The sequence below is a fragment of the Crassostrea angulata genome, chromosome 1 (genome assembly GCF_025612915.1).
Source record: "Crassostrea angulata isolate pt1a10 chromosome 1, ASM2561291v2, whole genome shotgun sequence".
Taxonomy (NCBI): Eukaryota; Metazoa; Mollusca; class Bivalvia; order Ostreida; family Ostreidae; genus Magallana; species Magallana angulata.
The window spans coordinates 28,392,816-28,409,624 of record NC_069111.1 but is presented as its reverse complement, the minus strand read 5'-3'; the positions used below and the strand labels follow the sequence as shown (position 1 = coordinate 28,409,624).

The window sequence follows — 16,809 nt, the reverse complement described above, 5'->3', positions numbered from 1 at the left end:
ATTCTTATATATATTACCTTCTTTATGAAATCATATATGATTGTGAAAATGAAAACAAAAAAATAAATTATAAAAAAAAAAAAAAGATCTTTCAATGTCAACGGTGATGTCATAGCAGAACTCATAAAAATCCATTTCAGACCATACTTTATTAGGCATTGAAAGATCTTGCTCAGATTAAACAAAGATAATGCCTTTAAGTCAGGGATAAAATACTCTTTATATAAATCTATGCCAACTGGAAAATATTTAAGTTATAGATTTAGGACAAAGCAAAATCTTCTGAAATGCTTTTCATCCTATTGTGCATTATCTATGCAAGATCTTTTTAAAAGGTTGCCATCTCGATGGTGTCCAGTTTATTTGCCATTCTTTATGTCTTTTTAATTCATTGTTAACTTTTTTTTTTATAAAAAGAGAAATGATTTCAGTCGCTAGTTAAGTAACATCAGTAAAGTTTTTTTCGGTAATACAACAGGTTGACTGATGTGGTTTGAACTGATATAGTTTGTCAATATAAGCATATTTAAAACACCATAAGAAAAATTGTAGTATACATCCTTTATCAGAATTCCTTTAGTTGTAACCGACATAGATTCGTTTTTATTTTTTTCTTTGAAGGTGACGATTTCAAGTTAATTGTTGGACTTGGGGTCGGAATACCGCTCTTCGTTCTTGCAGTTCTTATTGGTATCATAATTGCTTTCTTTGTTCGAAGAAGGCGTCATCCAAGAGAAATGTCGTTATCGTCTTCTGATGACAATTTTGAGTGAGTTAACTTTATATGCACCTAAACGAAATGGCACTAGAACAACCATACAAAAGAAACATTTGTTGTTTTTTTCGACATTGTATACCTTCAATACTGATGATGGTGCGGTTTATGGTTTTTATTTTACATTATCGTATTTGACTCACGTACCTAATACTAGATTTGATATCATATATATTTTTCGTGTACCTGATCGATACTTTTCATGTTCAATAGAAACACTTATGGCAGAGATGGAATGTACTTTTCCTCGGGGATGCCGACTAAGATCGACAGCTGGGGTCGTTATGGGTCTCCATATTCTCCCCATAACTGGTCAGGTCACGACGGCAAGAGAGGAAGGGATGGTTTTGATGATTACAGTACCAGGGAACCATACAGTAAGTAGCTGATTATTATAATTATCTTATTATTAATATACAGATAGTTTTTAATAACCTTCAGAATAGTAAACCCTTGCTGATTTTCACATTATGAGATACATGTATCTAGTACGAAGAAGCATTTATGATTATAAATGAATAATTGACATTTACTACAAAATAAAGCAACGTTTGATTTTCACTATTTGTGGTCTTCATATTTACTTTCTTTTAATATTATTTACACATTTTGTTTCTTTATGATATGAATAAGCTTACTTATTAGTATTTATAATGCATTATAGTGTATGACAATGGCGTACAGTCAAATTTTTCGTGGGACTTCATGTATCAAGCTTTACAACCAAATGAAAAGGTATGAAATATTTTTACCTTAAGTTGATAAAAGGGCAATTTTTCTCGCATGAACATTGAGCTCTAAATGACCATACTTTATGACCAGTTGCCTTTCATTTTAGTAATTGTAATTTTATTATACATGAATGTATAATAATGATCTCTGTTTTCTATCTATATTGTAGTTTCAAATAAAACGTCCAGAGGTTAGCCCTAAACCTAGAAACACAGAGGTAATCTTTTTTTTAATTTTCAGTAACGGGATCTAACAATGCATTGAAATCAATACGAACTGTTTATTGTTTGGAATTAGTAAATGTATGTATTCATATTTTCTGTCTATAACATTAACAATGCAACATGTCCTCTCTCTCTCTCTCTCTCTCTCTCCCCTGAAAAAAAAAGAAGATGTTGTGGAAAAGTTGAACCTGAACCTTTTTAAAATAGGGATCTACATATATCTCTCATTGAAGAAAATTAAAACGTTTTAATATTGTAAATTTATGCTTAAAGTATTACGTGTCATGATTGTTCTATTTCTTTGTAGTGATAATGGAGAGAATGGAGACCGATTAACATATCATGTGTTCAGGAAGCTACTTTGTGCCATAGACAAGTGATCTGTTCAATAACTAGCAGCAGCCAAGTGTACAACCTGTATATGACATTGCCACGGGTCCTAATGGCCATCAGTATACATATCATAAAACGAAACGGTGTGAGAAAAAAAATATACACAACTTATAAATAGGGTTTGATTGCGAATGGATGTGTGTATGGCATGTTGATTGTGAAGTGAATATAAATATTTTATTGAAAACATATTTTTATATAGTTCATGTATGTTTGTAAAGCTTTTATCATAAAAGCAACAAAATCAAACTTAAAAACATTACAAATGAAGATTTGTTGGGGTTTTTCTCAATAAAATTGAATGCTGTATATCAGGTCTATCGTAAATACATTATCAAATGTGCAGTTTTGTACCCATTTTTCCTGGGGACTTGTCTTTATTAATGTATACAAGATATATGTAAGCCTAATGTTAAACTATTAATGTATATTCTAGGTTCTTTCAAGTGTATTTTGCAACTATATCAGGGGAATAGTTAGAGGGTTTGTTTTAGAAATTATGATTAATATACTTTTAAATTTTATATATGATACATAAATATATATTTTTCAAATATACCAATCGAAATTGTGTATTGTTCTATTATAATAAATTTGTTATTTTTGCTTAATCATTTTGTTATTCATTTCAAAATTAGAAAGTTTTGACGAGAAAAAATAATCCAACAGCAAATGAAATGACATATAAATTATCGTTTTCAGAGACTAGACACCCCTCATGAGAAGATCGTGTTCAGCTTTTAGCAACATGATGTTTTTCATGTCCATATTGATTTAATGATGTAAAAACGTCTTCAAAAATCAGAACTATCACCACTCTTCACTTCAATAAATGAATTTAACGATTGGATCATAATAAGTTTGTCTTAATCGAAAATTGTCATTATTTTAATATTTTAATCTCTAAATTGTCACATGAAAATGAAAAGTGATCGACTAAGTATAGAAATATTTGATATAATAATACTTTATAAAGTATCTGAAAGAGACGCTTGTTTGAATGGAAAGCAACTAAACTAGTTTTAATTCAGGACAAGAATAAGGCGCGATAATAGTTTATCACCATCTTTACATGCGCAGATCCAGAAAAATCCAAAGGGGGGGGGGGGGTCCGACGGTTATTTGAGTTTTATAATGTAAATTTAAAGAAATTGAATTTTGCAGTGGAGGGGGTCAAGTGTCCCTGGTTGCAACGTGAAACAAAATTAATGTTTTATTGTGACAGACTAAGGTCTTGGAAAGCTCTACCTATACTTAGTCTAATATAAATTGGTTTGAATGTTAAAATTCAACTTTATGAAATTAACAATATGACTTTTTAAAAAAAATCTTAGCTGAAGTTTTTCACAAAAGAAACAATGTAGATCAAATATTGAATTCCCGCTGTACTGTGCTACATGTATCACCTAATTTCCTTAAAATGCAGGTGCAAAGTCAAACTTATGATATCAATTACCGGTATGCTCCCAGTAAACGTTTAGCTCCATTAAAATCAGACAACATTTGATCTTCAAAACTTGATAAGTATCCTCATGCAAGTAATTTGAGAAGCTCGCTATGCATTGTAATTGAGAATTAGAGCATATTACAATGGGTCAACGCTATATATTTACTACGCATATAGATACACAATATATAGGTATTCTGGACGAACTTTCTTACACAACTTTGTGGCAGAATTTATGGGTATGTTAAATACACTCTAGTATTTTTTAATGATAACGTTCCAAATCCGATTTTTATCACAAAATATTTCAATCTTTATAAATAGCAACTTTGACAGAGGTTTTTATGACACTACATCGTTTAAAATATTGAGTGCTACTTCCGGGTACAAATATTTTGAATCAGTAAGTAAACTGGCAAAAAGTAAAGCTGCTTGGTCCGATTTTATGACAAATTTAATATACGCTAAAAACGGTAGTTTTATTTAATATGTGTATAATAATAATTACCTAATTAAAGGGGTTTTGTTGTTTTATTACATATTAAATATTTTCGTCTATTTTGTATGTGTTTGAAAGTGATCTATTGAACTGCCGGTCAATAGACTGCAATCTATTGGACCGCCTGTCAATAGACTGTGTTCTATTGGACCGCCAGTCAATAGACTGCGATCAATTGGACCGGAAACATATTTTAGAAAAAGTTTAATTGCTACAAGATAAAGATATTTATTATGTTTATTTTACTGTTGTTCTAAAAATTTATCTTTTGGTTCTCTGGTTATTGATTAACAACGATCTGAATGCATAATAGCATGAAAAACTTCTGTTATTAATAATTATGAACACAACATACCAAAAACATACCAAAAAAACGGAATTAGGTAATAAAACAATTATTTAATGCCTGAACATTCAATAGACCCGAATTTTTTTCCCTTGGTGCAGAGAACAGCTCAGTATGATCTATTGCCCTTGGCCGTTGGCCTCGGGCAAAAGATCATACTGAGCTCTTCCCTGCACCTCGGGAAAATATTTGGGTCTATTGACTGCTCAAGCATTAAATAATTGCATATCTAATTAGTGTTTTCCGGTCATATCAGCGTACTTACGAAACAAACTCAAAGGGACACGATTTTAGATCAAATATTTTATCTAATTTTTATGTATAAAATAGTTTTCTGGTGCATTTTTAATGATTGACCAAAATATTGAATGTTAGTGTCAAGTTACAGGTGAGATACAGAGGTAAGAATTGGTTGTTATGTAAACAAAGCTCGAGTCTTATAGTTGTTTACAAAAAAAATGCAATGTAGAGAATTACCATTTCTTTGACAAAATGACAGGTAAAAACAACTTAAACTAATTCAGTATCTTCATAAATACTATTATCAACAAAAGAAAGATACATTTGAATGAAACTTACACCAATACAACATATATATAAAAAAATGACAATATTTGAGGTTGTTTACAAAACAAAGAATTATGAACTCTGTATCTTGCTTATAACTTGATATTTGACTTTCAAATTTTGACATAGCATTATTAACTTCTAGATTTATCAGTATAAACATTGAAAATGGAAAAAAAAATTGAAAATTTTATGAAAAATCGTGTCCAAGTCCCTTTAACATGAAACAGTAACGTGTTATTTTGACCCTTATTGACACTCGCCCTAGAATTTCGAGGCGTTATAATTGTACAACAACATTCATTATAATAAATAGAAACAAGGTTTTAAACATGTTTCGGCAGATCAAAAATAAAAACGTATATTCAAAACTTTACTAATCTTTCTAAAGTTTTTTTTTTAATTTACAATCGATGCATAAATTACAGACAGAATAAACCCAAGCAATAGGAGTCGAAACCAACCCTTTATCTAACTTTTCCATGATAAATCAGCTTTGTTTTTAACTCACTTGACCAAAAGTTCGTTGTCCATCCGTCTGTCCCTCCTGAAGTCCGTCTCTCTGTAAACTTTTCATATTTTCCAAACTTGGTAAAAAGCATCCTCATTGAAAGAGATTTTAAATTGTTAGACTGAAGGGCGGACCTCTTTTCAAAAGAGAAGTAATCACAAAAAAGTGAAAGTAGGTTGTATGTCTTAATAAATCTTCTTCTCAAGAACCACTGTACCAGAAATGCCAATATTGACATGAACATCAAAGCTTGTAAAAACAGAGTTTATATTTAATTCTAAAATCTGTGTCCTCGGGCTAGTATAGATTAAGGTATTAAATCATGCTGGGTATATTAAGCTGGGTACCAGGGTTAAAGAGTTAGAGACTGGTTTTGATCATGTTTTAGTTGTTATTAATGTCAATAAATAGCATTATGTACATGTATTATAATAATTGGTACCAATTTTACAATCTAGGATCATTCTTGCTGTTTTAACCATACTTTTTAATTATGTAATCTGTGGAGAATCCTGACTATTTCCATCATCATTCATTTTTTGGAACCTTAACAACGTATATCAACATGCACAGAATATATGTGCGATAACCAAAACTGTCTCATTGGATCGCAAAAAAACCCAAAAAGTTAAAAAAAAAAACAAGAATATAAAAAAAACAGGAAAAAACCCATTTACAAAACAAGTACAAAAACTGAGGGTTAAACACTTTATGTTCCTTATTCTTTAGAAAATCAGTCATCATACATATACTGGCATACAATATCATACGTGTTGCCCACGCTCTAAGAAAATAAAATGAGAAACAGGGATGCCATAGAAACGACTTTGTAAACTCACACTCTTTAAATATAACTTTTACTGAACATTTTATTTCTAAAGAACGAAATTTACAATACCTCTAGAATGCATACTAACAAAAGAATATTAATACAGTACTTGTTCATATATTTGTTTTATCTCAGACTGCCGAAATCAGAAAAAAATGAAAAGGAAAAAAAATTAATTCTGTTTTATTTTTCATCCATTCTAAGAAAATGAATATTAGAGGAGGAGAATCCAGCACTGTCCCATTACTGTCTGCCCTGCTGCTGTTTACCAATGGCTGTCTTAGTAGTAAGTAAAATTTTCATTCAAAATTGAGTAGCGGCTGAGGATTTTTAAGGCCAAATTAAGGGTTTTCAGGATACCACCGGGCGTCGTCTGGTCCGATTATATTGTTTCATTTGTCTTCGTCTTGCCACAACTTCTTGATCAATACGGATTTAATATGTAGCTTTGTGTTCACCACGTAAATTTACAACAAAACTTAAACCAGCTATACTAGAATTTGCTGATGAAAAATAAAACCAGGATTTTTTTTTCATAAGCTATAATAATGGGTGATTGCCACAAATGCTCTTGAGAAGCCTGAACCCTAAAACTAAAAAAACAACATGAGTGCATTGTTTATAAATTTTACTATAGTTTCAGATACACAGACTCCACACAGTTGATCTATAGTTGATAACTAATCTCCCAAAAAGGAGTAGGAATTTTACATGAAAGCTTGTCTGCTGTAGGAGCCAACGGTCAGAATCTTGACCTCTGAAAGCAAGAAAGTGTGCATGCTGTATTTTTATTTTTTTCTGGAACATGTATAGCTCAAACCAGAGTATTATAACTAAGAGTATTCAATACCAAGTTTCGAAGCAAAACTACAAACCGTTTTTGACGACTTGAAATCAACGATATGATACGTCGTCAATAATTATGTAACAAATATTTTTTAGCTTCAAAAGGTTCTGCCAAAATAAAAAATTGTAAACCAACAGGTATAAGTTCCAGAAATGTTGAATCCATTACGGTCTTAAAAAGCCATTGTGAAGGTCAATCAAAATAACATCATTCATGACCAAATATTATCCCACACACTTTGAAACCTGAGCTATATGTACATGTATAAACTTCAAGTGGTTCATCATTTTGCCATGTTAGAGATGGACAAGAATCGAAGTTAATCCGTTAATTTGCAAGAAAAAATCTACCCAAATTTCTAAATTAAATTCGTCTTATTTCTTTTGAAATTCTTAAGAAATGGAAATATTTTTACCTCCTGCATTATACACGACATCAAAATGCTCTTCCCGGGGGCAATGATTTAACCACAAATTTTAGTTATTGTAGATTTGATAATGACTGTAACTTTTAAACAGTGTTCTTTTTACAACTTAATGCTTTTTTTTTTTGTTCAGTAGTTTTATCTCCTGTAAGGAAAATAGTTCTTGAAACTGTGTCTTTGCCTAAATCTATGAAAGAAATAGATCTTCATGGGTTAATGATTTTTTTTTGGAACTAATGAGATTCCTAAAATTTAGTCACCTTAATCATATGTGCCATTAACAATCATCTGTGTTTGTTCTACCTATGAATAAATAATCATCTAAATAATGAATTATCCCCCTTTCATAAGACCTTTGTTGCATCTCCTAGTGAAGAAAAAAGAAAAACATCTCGAATAATGAACAAAATATTGAACAACCTATTTGCAAACATTTCTCAACGTTATATGAATTTAAAAACTTGAACCTTGCAAATATCTTCAGAAAAAAACTTGTAAGAGTCTAAAAGCACTCGAAATATCCATTTATGCCATAAATGCACCCTTACCCATCTCCTGCATCAGCGATAGGGCTTGGTGAAATGTAGAATAAGACATTCAACAATATTGCTGATCAATGTGATCATTGATAATATTGCCAAAAGGGTATGATAAATCAAAAATCAATGACCACCATCCTGCTTTTTCGGAGGGATACCAATAGAATTGCGCCATGAAATACATGTAGGTTCACAAGAAAAGGGACCCAATACTCTACCTAATATTATTTCCTTATTTATTTATGTAACATAACAACGTGTTCCTCTGCAGATATAATGTGAGATTCAACCCTCTTCCAATGCCGGTATATTAAAGAGAAACCCATTTTTAAATCCATTTCATAAAACTGTTGCTGTTTGTTTGTTTGGGTAATTTACCAGTAAGAAATCTAAGTTTGTTGAGTTCACTGAAGTGATCCCAATATCCCATAATTAATGTAACAATTTCCATGAAGTTTTGTCGTCCTGTGTGTATTGCTGATTCCTGGAAAAAAATTGTTGTTGGATTTATTAAGCAAGATCTGAGTGCTTATGTAGTAATTTGATCAGATTGATTATTCTTGAAGAAGTTGATTGCAGCTAGGATGATATGCTTTTCATGTGATGCAAAGATGTAAATACTTGCAATATTGTTTCTGATAAACACCTAGCTCTATAAAATGGAAGGCATACCATTTCAAATACCTACAAGTGGATTGATTGACAATTGCATTTCATTGGATGTTTGCATGTAAAACAACCATGGTTCAGCACCAATAGATCCAAAGCTTTAAGAAGAATCCACGGACTTAATCAAGCAATCATAGACCAATCTGTCTGAATTATTGTTTGTTGCAACTTTTTAAATTATTGATATATACCAAATAAGTGAAATGCCTTTTATTTGATGTTTTTCTAAGTAAATTAAACCATGTATGAGAAATGAGAAAAGAAAAGATAAGATAATCTTTATTTCCTACAAATTAATGGAGAGCGTTGCATAATCAAACAATAAATCCATACGTTAATTGAACTGAAACAAGACATATTCTTAATTTTCATATTTTTGATGGACAATTATAAATTACAGCAGTCTTTTGCAAAAAAAACAAACCAAAAAAACCAGTCCTATTCTTTTTTATACAATATAAATGCAACAATGAACATAATCTGCTTGGCTTGAAAAAAAAATCACCCTCTGATAAACAATTTGATAAGGAATTTCTGTGTTTGATTGTGGAAGCAATTGAATACAAAAGGAAGAGCCTATTAATTAACGATAACGAGTGTTATTGTCTCTAACCAAACATCACAACCAATTACATTATATGTACCGATCAAGTAAATTCGTTTCCATATGACATAAATTTAAACGTTATAAGTAAATGTTAAGAATTCATACTACCATCCTCCTAGAAATATCGTAAGTTTGGTAAAATGTGTGAAGAGACGTATTGCGTCTATATACACTCATGTATATCTACCGAAATCTTGTCACATATTTTTCATTAACATGCATACATGAGTAGGTAAAAATATATGATACACATGGCTTATATGTAACAAGTATGACTTAAACGGAGCTTTTCAATGATAAAGGCAATAAATTCGTTACAAAACATATACAGCATACCCAGGTTATAACATCGACATTTCTAAATCAAATAACAAAATCAAGAATTTTTTTTTTCTTTGGGGTTCTATCCCTAGTCCCTGAACCACATCATGGCCACCCGTACAATCTCCTCTCCCCAAATAAACTCAAATTAATGATTGTCACATTGCAAATGGTAATAACTGCATGTTATAAATGAAGGTATCCTGGGCAAATATTTCGGTCTGCACCGAAGAACAAAATGGAAGAAATGTACAATTATAATATTTTATGAGGTCAAAAGTTTTCAAAGAAGAATTTAAGTGGGAAAAATTTTAATGATATATAGTATTATTTGTTCAACTCAAGTAAGCATACATCAATAATGAACATAAATATATTATTGGGAAACATTTTTCGAAATAACATACAAGTCAACTTTAAGATACATTACATTCTGACTGATAGATTGAAAAAAATCACCAAATTATGCAATCGTCATGTTTGACGCAAAGTAGTAAGACATTATTCATGTATTTGATACACAATAAAATTCAAGTAACAATTTTTAAGTTTTGTTCAAGAAAAGAGCGCTAAAAAGCCTTACAATGTGCTACGACCTTGAACGCACTCTTTTATGTATTAAAAACACAATATCATTTTCAATTTATTCAGTTGCCTGTAATGACACACATTATGGCACTAGCTGCAATCAACTGTGTCCATGTATTACTACAAACACTGCAGACTGTGATGATACATTTGGTACTTGTACTTGCCTCCCTAATTGGACCGGAGAAAATTGTAAATGGCAAACCCTATTGTGTGTGTTCCAAATAAATTTTGTTCTACAAAGAAATCAAACTGCACTGTGTTAAATCTGCGCTTGGTCCAGCGGTCACACCGTTTACATATGATTAGTATAAGTGGCAGTATCACCTCGTTCTTTCACTAAAACATTATGATTGAAGAAAAGCGCTTATTGCAACAAATATATTTATTTATCTCTTTGATTATGTTTAAAATGGGTAATTACTATATTTGGTTCAAGATTATTTCCTGAATTATCCTTGACTGACTAAAAATAAAAGCAAGCGATCTAGGTTTGAGATTTTCCTTAGGGGGTCAAAGCAGTATGATTTTTATGTAGTTGAAAAACAGAACTCAAAATAAACAAGTAAAAAATTACGACGGCGTGGAAGGGCTACATTAAAAAAAATATATGAATCTTATTTGTTCGGATGAATAAATTATTTGTATGGACGAACTACAACTTATTCGGACAAACTTTATTACCTATTTTTTCAGACAACTAATTTATTGGTTCAGACAAATAAGCTTTTTTTTCTCGGACGAATTAGAGTTTGTTCGGACGAATTCGTCAGAACAAATCGTAATTCGCCAAAAGGAGAAAAAAATATTCGTCCAAACAAATCTTAATTCGTCCGACGAAATATCTTATTCGTCCGAACAAATCCTATTTTGTCTGAACAAATTATAATTTGTCCGAAAAAATATTAATTTATCCGTCTGCACAAATCCCAACTAATAAGAAATCAAAGTACTGAAGTACTGACGGGAGTTGGTTTTATCAAATATTATCTATTTTAAAATCAATAATATGGAATTTTGCATGCATGACAAGTAAATTCCTATAAGTATTTGAATTACGCACATTTTTCATAATATGAATTCTCCTACAGGAAATTTGTGAAAAGAACTAGTCCATCAGACTGCGTATCAGTAATCGAAATAGTTATGAGAAATTGTATGGATCCAAGCAAAATTGAACTCTGTCTCGTTCAACCAGAGTCTTAGCTGTATCTGTTAATCTCCGACAAGCAAGAGAGACTCTCTGCTTGTCGGAGGTTATGGGAGACAGCCGAGCGTCTGGTTGAACGAGATTATATTGAACTCTGGCGTAGGAATACATAAAATGTACGACTTCAAAAAATATCTTAATTGTTGGTACCATTTAAAATCTGACTATTTACAAGGTATCCATAAATTAGTTTCCTTGAAAAACAATGCTTAAGAAATCATTACATCGAATTTATTGATTAGAACTAAATGTTGTCAGCAGTTTTAATTTGTGCTCAAGTCCAAACAATGTTTCGGTTTGCCTGAGTTACTGCATAGGATAGTTGATTAAAACAAATCCCAAAAATCGTACTTAGTCTGAACAAATCGCTTATTCGTCTTAACAAATCGTAATTCTTGAAAGCAAATAACTAACTCTGAAAAATCCTATCTTGTCCGAACAAATTGTAATTCGTCTAAAGAAATTGAAATCATTTATTCGTCTGAACAAATAATTTATTCACCCAAACAAATAGATCATTCGTCTGAAAATTTTTTAATTCGTCCTAACAAAGTACTAATTTGTCCGAACAAATAACTAATTCGTCCGAACAAATAAGATTTATTTATCATTTCATCATGCGCTTCCTCGCCGCCGTTAAAAATAAAATAAACTGATTTTAAATAAAATATATTTAAGGAAAAAAACGAGTTAGAGGCTACCATATATGGCTGTTTTATTTATTCATATTATATTTTGTTGTTCATTTATTTTAGAGAAAGTACCTACGTATGTACCAGGTGAGTATAAGATATTCTAAGAATACATTTCATAACATGTAATAGAGTAGGCATTGGACATAACATTTACTTTGTTTTGATTTTGATTTTACAGATCCAGCTTAACTTAAAATTGGAATAGTTTTGACTTTTGCTAATGACATACCACTTTCTGACTATGAAAATGTAAGGCAAACGATGAAAGTATCGGTAAGATAATGCTCAGCTTATGTTTTATTACTGAGCTTATTTCAAGCTTTTTTCATTTTTGATGATAAATATAATACATTTTTTCATTCAATAGCTGACCAGGTTCTACAACAGGAGAATTTTTGGATTCATTAGAGTGATAATTCTTGTCATTAGGTATTTGATTCATCAATGTTTATAGATGATGGGTTTAATACACTCTATTATATATACAGAACAAATAAATGCTAATTCAGCATTTTCAAAAAATTATCAGACCGGATCTAAATGCCAGTCGAATCATAATTATATTTCAAATCAGGAGAGGAAGTACAGTTGTTGAACACGAAGTTACAATGAACAAAACAGAAGCAAACCAAGATCTTGTGGAATCTTTGTTCAGTTTGTCCGGCGGAGAGAGCAAGATCAAGTATAAAAACGAAATACTAACTACATCATCAGTAGTAGTAAGTGACGCATCTGGAAAGCAGCAAGGCACGTAAAAAATACAAATCACAGTAACGTCAATAACGTGATACATTTGGAAACAAAGAAAAATATTTACAGCAACATATGTCTTCTTTCAACCTCAAAACAACATTTGTGCATTCAGTTTAAAAGTTAAAGATTAAGGTATTTTTAACGAAAATACATTAAAAAATTATATGGTTTGATTTTTGTACTGATAGTTATCACAACGTCATCCTCCAAATGCGACGTTTACGTAATCAACAACCCGTGTGGGAGGGATAAGAAATGTGTTGAGGACAATACCACGCCTTATTGCAAGTATGTTCCTTTTAAATCAACACATCCCTACTCAAAGGTTCTGTTCATTCATAGCCCGGGCTATTTAGTTCATTAAAAACTTATTTTCATATATTGTTATAGGTATATTATGTGTCTTTTTTTCTTTTTTTATAGACAAATTGTCGATTCAAGTAAGTATTAAATTTGTTTTCGTTTAGACAGTATATGTAACAGGCTTGGGGTGAATTACATTTTAAAGTAATGTATACATTACCATTACTTCATGAATAAGGGCATTAATTTACCATTACTTAATTTTCTTGAAGTGATGCATTTCATTACCATTACATAAGTAAAGTAATGCATTACCATTGCCATTACTTTGTGAAAAGTCAGTAAGTTTTAGAAAAGTAATTTAAAAGCTGAATAAAGAGTTTTTGCAAATGTTTCATTGATTAAACATGCTTTAACATATTTACAGGTTCATGTTCAGTATCAGGTTCAAATTTAATGACTTATGCAAGATTGCTGTTGCTCTTTATGATCCTATGATCTTATGGTGCCATTTTTTAACTGCATTCTGTCGGGTGTAAAAATCAAGAATATTCAAGTGTTCAGGCAATAACAGAAAAAAATACATGAGTCTTGTATTTATATCTGTCCAGACTATTGTACTTAAAACATGTATACAACAGAGAGAGAGAGAGAGAGAGAGAGAGAGAGAGAGAGAGAATATTTTCACATGGGTTATAATACTAGAAGTAAGTTGTAAGCTTCAAGAGATCATGGTTGGACAATGCATTCTTTTTAGTGCCACAGTAAAGAATTCATTCAATGTACAACTAAGTTAGGTACATTTTTTAAATGATTTGAAATTCTTAATAACAACACCCTTAAAATGTTATGAAATTATGTTGATATAACTAGTTATCTTGCCAATTTAAGAATGGATTATTAAATTATTTTAACATACTTAGCCATACAACTAAAATATTTTTATCTCAAAAACTATTTTTCTTCTTTAAAACGATTTTTAATCAAATACAATTTCAGTTATTCAAATCATCACGATTTTACAAATGAACATGCATAGAGAAGCATAGTTATGCAAAGTAATGCCATGTTATGCCGGCATTACGCTAGATTTTTGGAAGTAATGCATTACATTATCATTAATTGTAATGCTACATGTAATATTGTGGCATTAAACATAACTAGCATTACTTTGAAAATATGTAATGCCATACATTACAATTACATTTAGCATTACCCCAAGCCTGATATGTAAACATAATATACTGATTTTAACTCAGAGATTACCACAATTTAAAATCAGTTATGAAAAAGACAATCAATAACCTATTACATGTGGCGTTAAAAAAATTCATAAGCATTATTCTACAGAAAGATCCTTCTTCTGATATTGACTGCTTTCAGTACATGTAACTCGATATAAATACTTATTTTATGTATCTTTAAGATATGGAATTAATTTTGGCATTCGGGTTCTGGGGAGTCTTCGAACATGTCTAACATTTGATGGAATTTAAATGTTACTTTAACAAGGGTGGCTGTTTGTACACCAAATAAGTTCTCACTGATTGGTCTAATCATGCAACATTTTTATTGGATATTCTTATAATCACTGATTGTTTAAAAACGAAGACATTTGATTGGCTAAACGCATGTGGCATTTCAAACCAAAAGTAAAATAATCAAACTATGTTTTTGGACACTTTTTGTATTATTATAATAATAATTTTAAAAAGTTTCACTCTGATATTAGAAACACGTACAATTGACATTCTGATGTACATGAACACGCATATGTTTAATTAAACATGCATATGAGAGTTTGTGCTGTTACCACTTTGTTGATATGTCCGTGAAAGGGTTGTATTTGTAATGTCATAACACGAACTGTTTTATATGTTACATGTATACATCTTGATTAACATCATCGTATTAAAGCATGTTTTTGGTGATTTTTTGTTTCTGGTTAAAAGAAATACACCATTTGCGGTCGCTCTTATGACTGTTCATTGTTCATTTTTTTTTTGGAAGGTGACAATTTCCGGTTAATTGTTGGACTTGGAGTCGGAATATCACTTTTTGTTCTAGCAGTTCTCATCGGACCTATCTTCGTCTACTTTATTCGAGGAAAATTTAATCCAGTTGTATTGCCTAACAATGATTACGTTGAGTAAGTTTATTCTTGATTAACGTAAATAGTTAGACACAAAATCAATCGGTTTTAGCACAATGATTGTATCGAATAGTTTATCAAACAGGCGTATGTTCATAGTTTCTAAACTAGTTTATATGTACAATTATTTGACTTCTTTAAGCCTTATTACCTGTATGTTGGAAAGAAATGCCCTTTTGTATTTTCCTGCATTTCATGATTTATATATTAGATTAAAATCATGAATATTTAAAACAATCCTTACGAAGAACCCGATTGCAACTTGCAAGCCATAAACTATTTTTATATAAAACAAACAAATGATTAAACATTTAATGGACATGTAACTCCTGAAATCGATTTCCGCTAGAATTCTAACAAAATTTAATCCCCACCCAAATTTTACAATGAATAAAGGAAATTAATTAAACACGGCAGCTGATTCTTGCATATAATCATGAAGGTTCATGCGCCTAAACAGAGACCACGTAAAACTTCTACATTTTTAGCAAATTGATATTTTGAACTTTAATCATATCTATCTTCCTTATTCTATGCGTTTACGTGTTAATGTCAAATAAATGTAGTATTCTTGGACACCCTGTATTATATCTATTCAGATAACATAACTTTTTTGTGTTAATATAATTCATTTTCTTCATTCCAACTCATACAATTTTAACAGAAACACCTACAGCGAAGGAGAAATGTATATTGTTATGGGAAAACTAACAAAGGTTGATAGCTTGGATCGGTATGGGTCTGAATATTCTCACTGGGCTGGACACCGTGGCGAGAGATGAAGGGGTGACTTTGATGACGTCAGTCGTACGAGGGAACCATGCAGCACACATGTTAATGACACTATTGATCAAATAAAGATTTGCACCTTTTTTGCGAAAAAGGTCACATGACAAATATTGTATTAACTGTAAATGCTGTTACGGATCTTACAAGGCTGATATGGATACATATTACATAATCATTGCTTTCAGAACTTTTCTAGTTATTTGCTTCTGAATCAGTAATTAATCAATTCGCTGTTTATAATAACTTTTTTATACCTTATTGTTAGAACGTGACAGTTGTACAGTGTATTTAAATTCTGGTTGTAAAAGTACAACTATTTGTAAAATTGACAATTTTGACATCGTTCACCTTTTGAAAAAATAAATACATTTCTTGTACATGGTTTTGTTATTATCAATGATAACTAATTCCGCAACACCGTGTTAGTCTTTTTTTTCCAGTTTTCAGTTGGTACATGTATATGTGTATATTGTTTTCCCTGTTGTTTTAAGCATGAATGCTTATTTTTTGGATGTCGTTGGTCCTTCGACACACCAAGCGGTGCAGACAAATTGAATGACGCGCGTTAGCGCTTTATGATAATTTGTCT

General features: G+C 31.0%; 2 protein-coding genes and 1 long non-coding RNA gene across 5 annotated transcripts in view; all 3 read left to right on the top strand.

Moving 5' to 3' along the window:
- Nucleotides 1–2,735, top strand: part of LOC128186545 (uncharacterized) — a 66,179-nt gene extending 63,444 nt beyond the window's left edge. Inside the window, exons 78-82 of the mRNA XM_052856368.1 lie at nt 622–769; nt 989–1,152; nt 1,440–1,510; nt 1,677–1,724; nt 2,039–2,735. Of these exons, the coding sequence (XP_052712328.1) occupies nt 622–769; nt 989–1,152; nt 1,440–1,510; nt 1,677–1,724; nt 2,039–2,041 (434 nt within the window). The 3' untranslated portion in view covers nt 2,042–2,735. The remainder of the gene's footprint in view (nt 1–621; nt 770–988; nt 1,153–1,439; nt 1,511–1,676; nt 1,725–2,038) is intronic.
- Nucleotides 2,736–3,752: 1,017 nt separating this feature from the next.
- On the top strand, nt 3,753–10,507 carry LOC128186833 (uncharacterized). Its single transcript, XR_008243981.1, has 3 exons — nt 3,753–3,810; nt 6,528–6,609; nt 10,382–10,507. It is a non-coding gene; the product is annotated as an uncharacterized LOC128186833 (long non-coding RNA).
- Nucleotides 10,508–12,280: 1,773 nt separating this feature from the next.
- On the top strand, nt 12,281–16,597 carry LOC128186752 (uncharacterized). 3 transcript variants are annotated; one of them, XM_052856645.1, is made up of 8 exons: nt 12,281–12,307; nt 12,402–12,496; nt 12,591–12,652; nt 12,798–12,970; nt 13,165–13,264; nt 13,400–13,416; nt 15,290–15,428; nt 16,096–16,597. In XM_052856645.1, exons 2-8 carry the CDS (start codon nt 12,485–12,487, stop codon nt 16,211–16,213), a joined length of 621 nt encoding a protein of 206 aa, XP_052712605.1. In that variant the 5' UTR covers nt 12,281–12,307; nt 12,402–12,484; the 3' UTR covers nt 16,214–16,597. The 3 variants fall into 3 exon arrangements, with proteins under 3 accessions (XP_052712605.1, XP_052712609.1, XP_052712596.1); XM_052856649.1 differs by lacking the exons at nt 12,281–12,307; nt 12,591–12,652; XM_052856636.1 differs by lacking the exons at nt 12,281–12,307; nt 12,402–12,496; nt 12,591–12,652 and having other exon boundaries at nt 12,666–12,970.
- The last annotated feature ends 212 nt before the right edge of the window (nt 16,598–16,809 follow it).

Excerpts from the sequence above, each read along its gene's own strand:
- LOC128186752 (XM_052856636.1), top strand. The coding sequence starts at position 12,721 with ATGCTAATTCAGCATTTTCAAAAAATTATCAGACCGGATCTAAATGCC. Across the intron at positions 12,971-13,164 it reads CGCATCTGGAAAGCAGCAAG|TTATCACAACGTCATCCTCC; the intron begins GCACGTAAAAAA and ends TTGTACTGATAG. Across the intron at positions 15,429-16,095 it reads CCTAACAATGATTACGTTGA|AAACACCTACAGCGAAGGAG; the intron begins GTAAGTTTATTC and ends CAATTTTAACAG.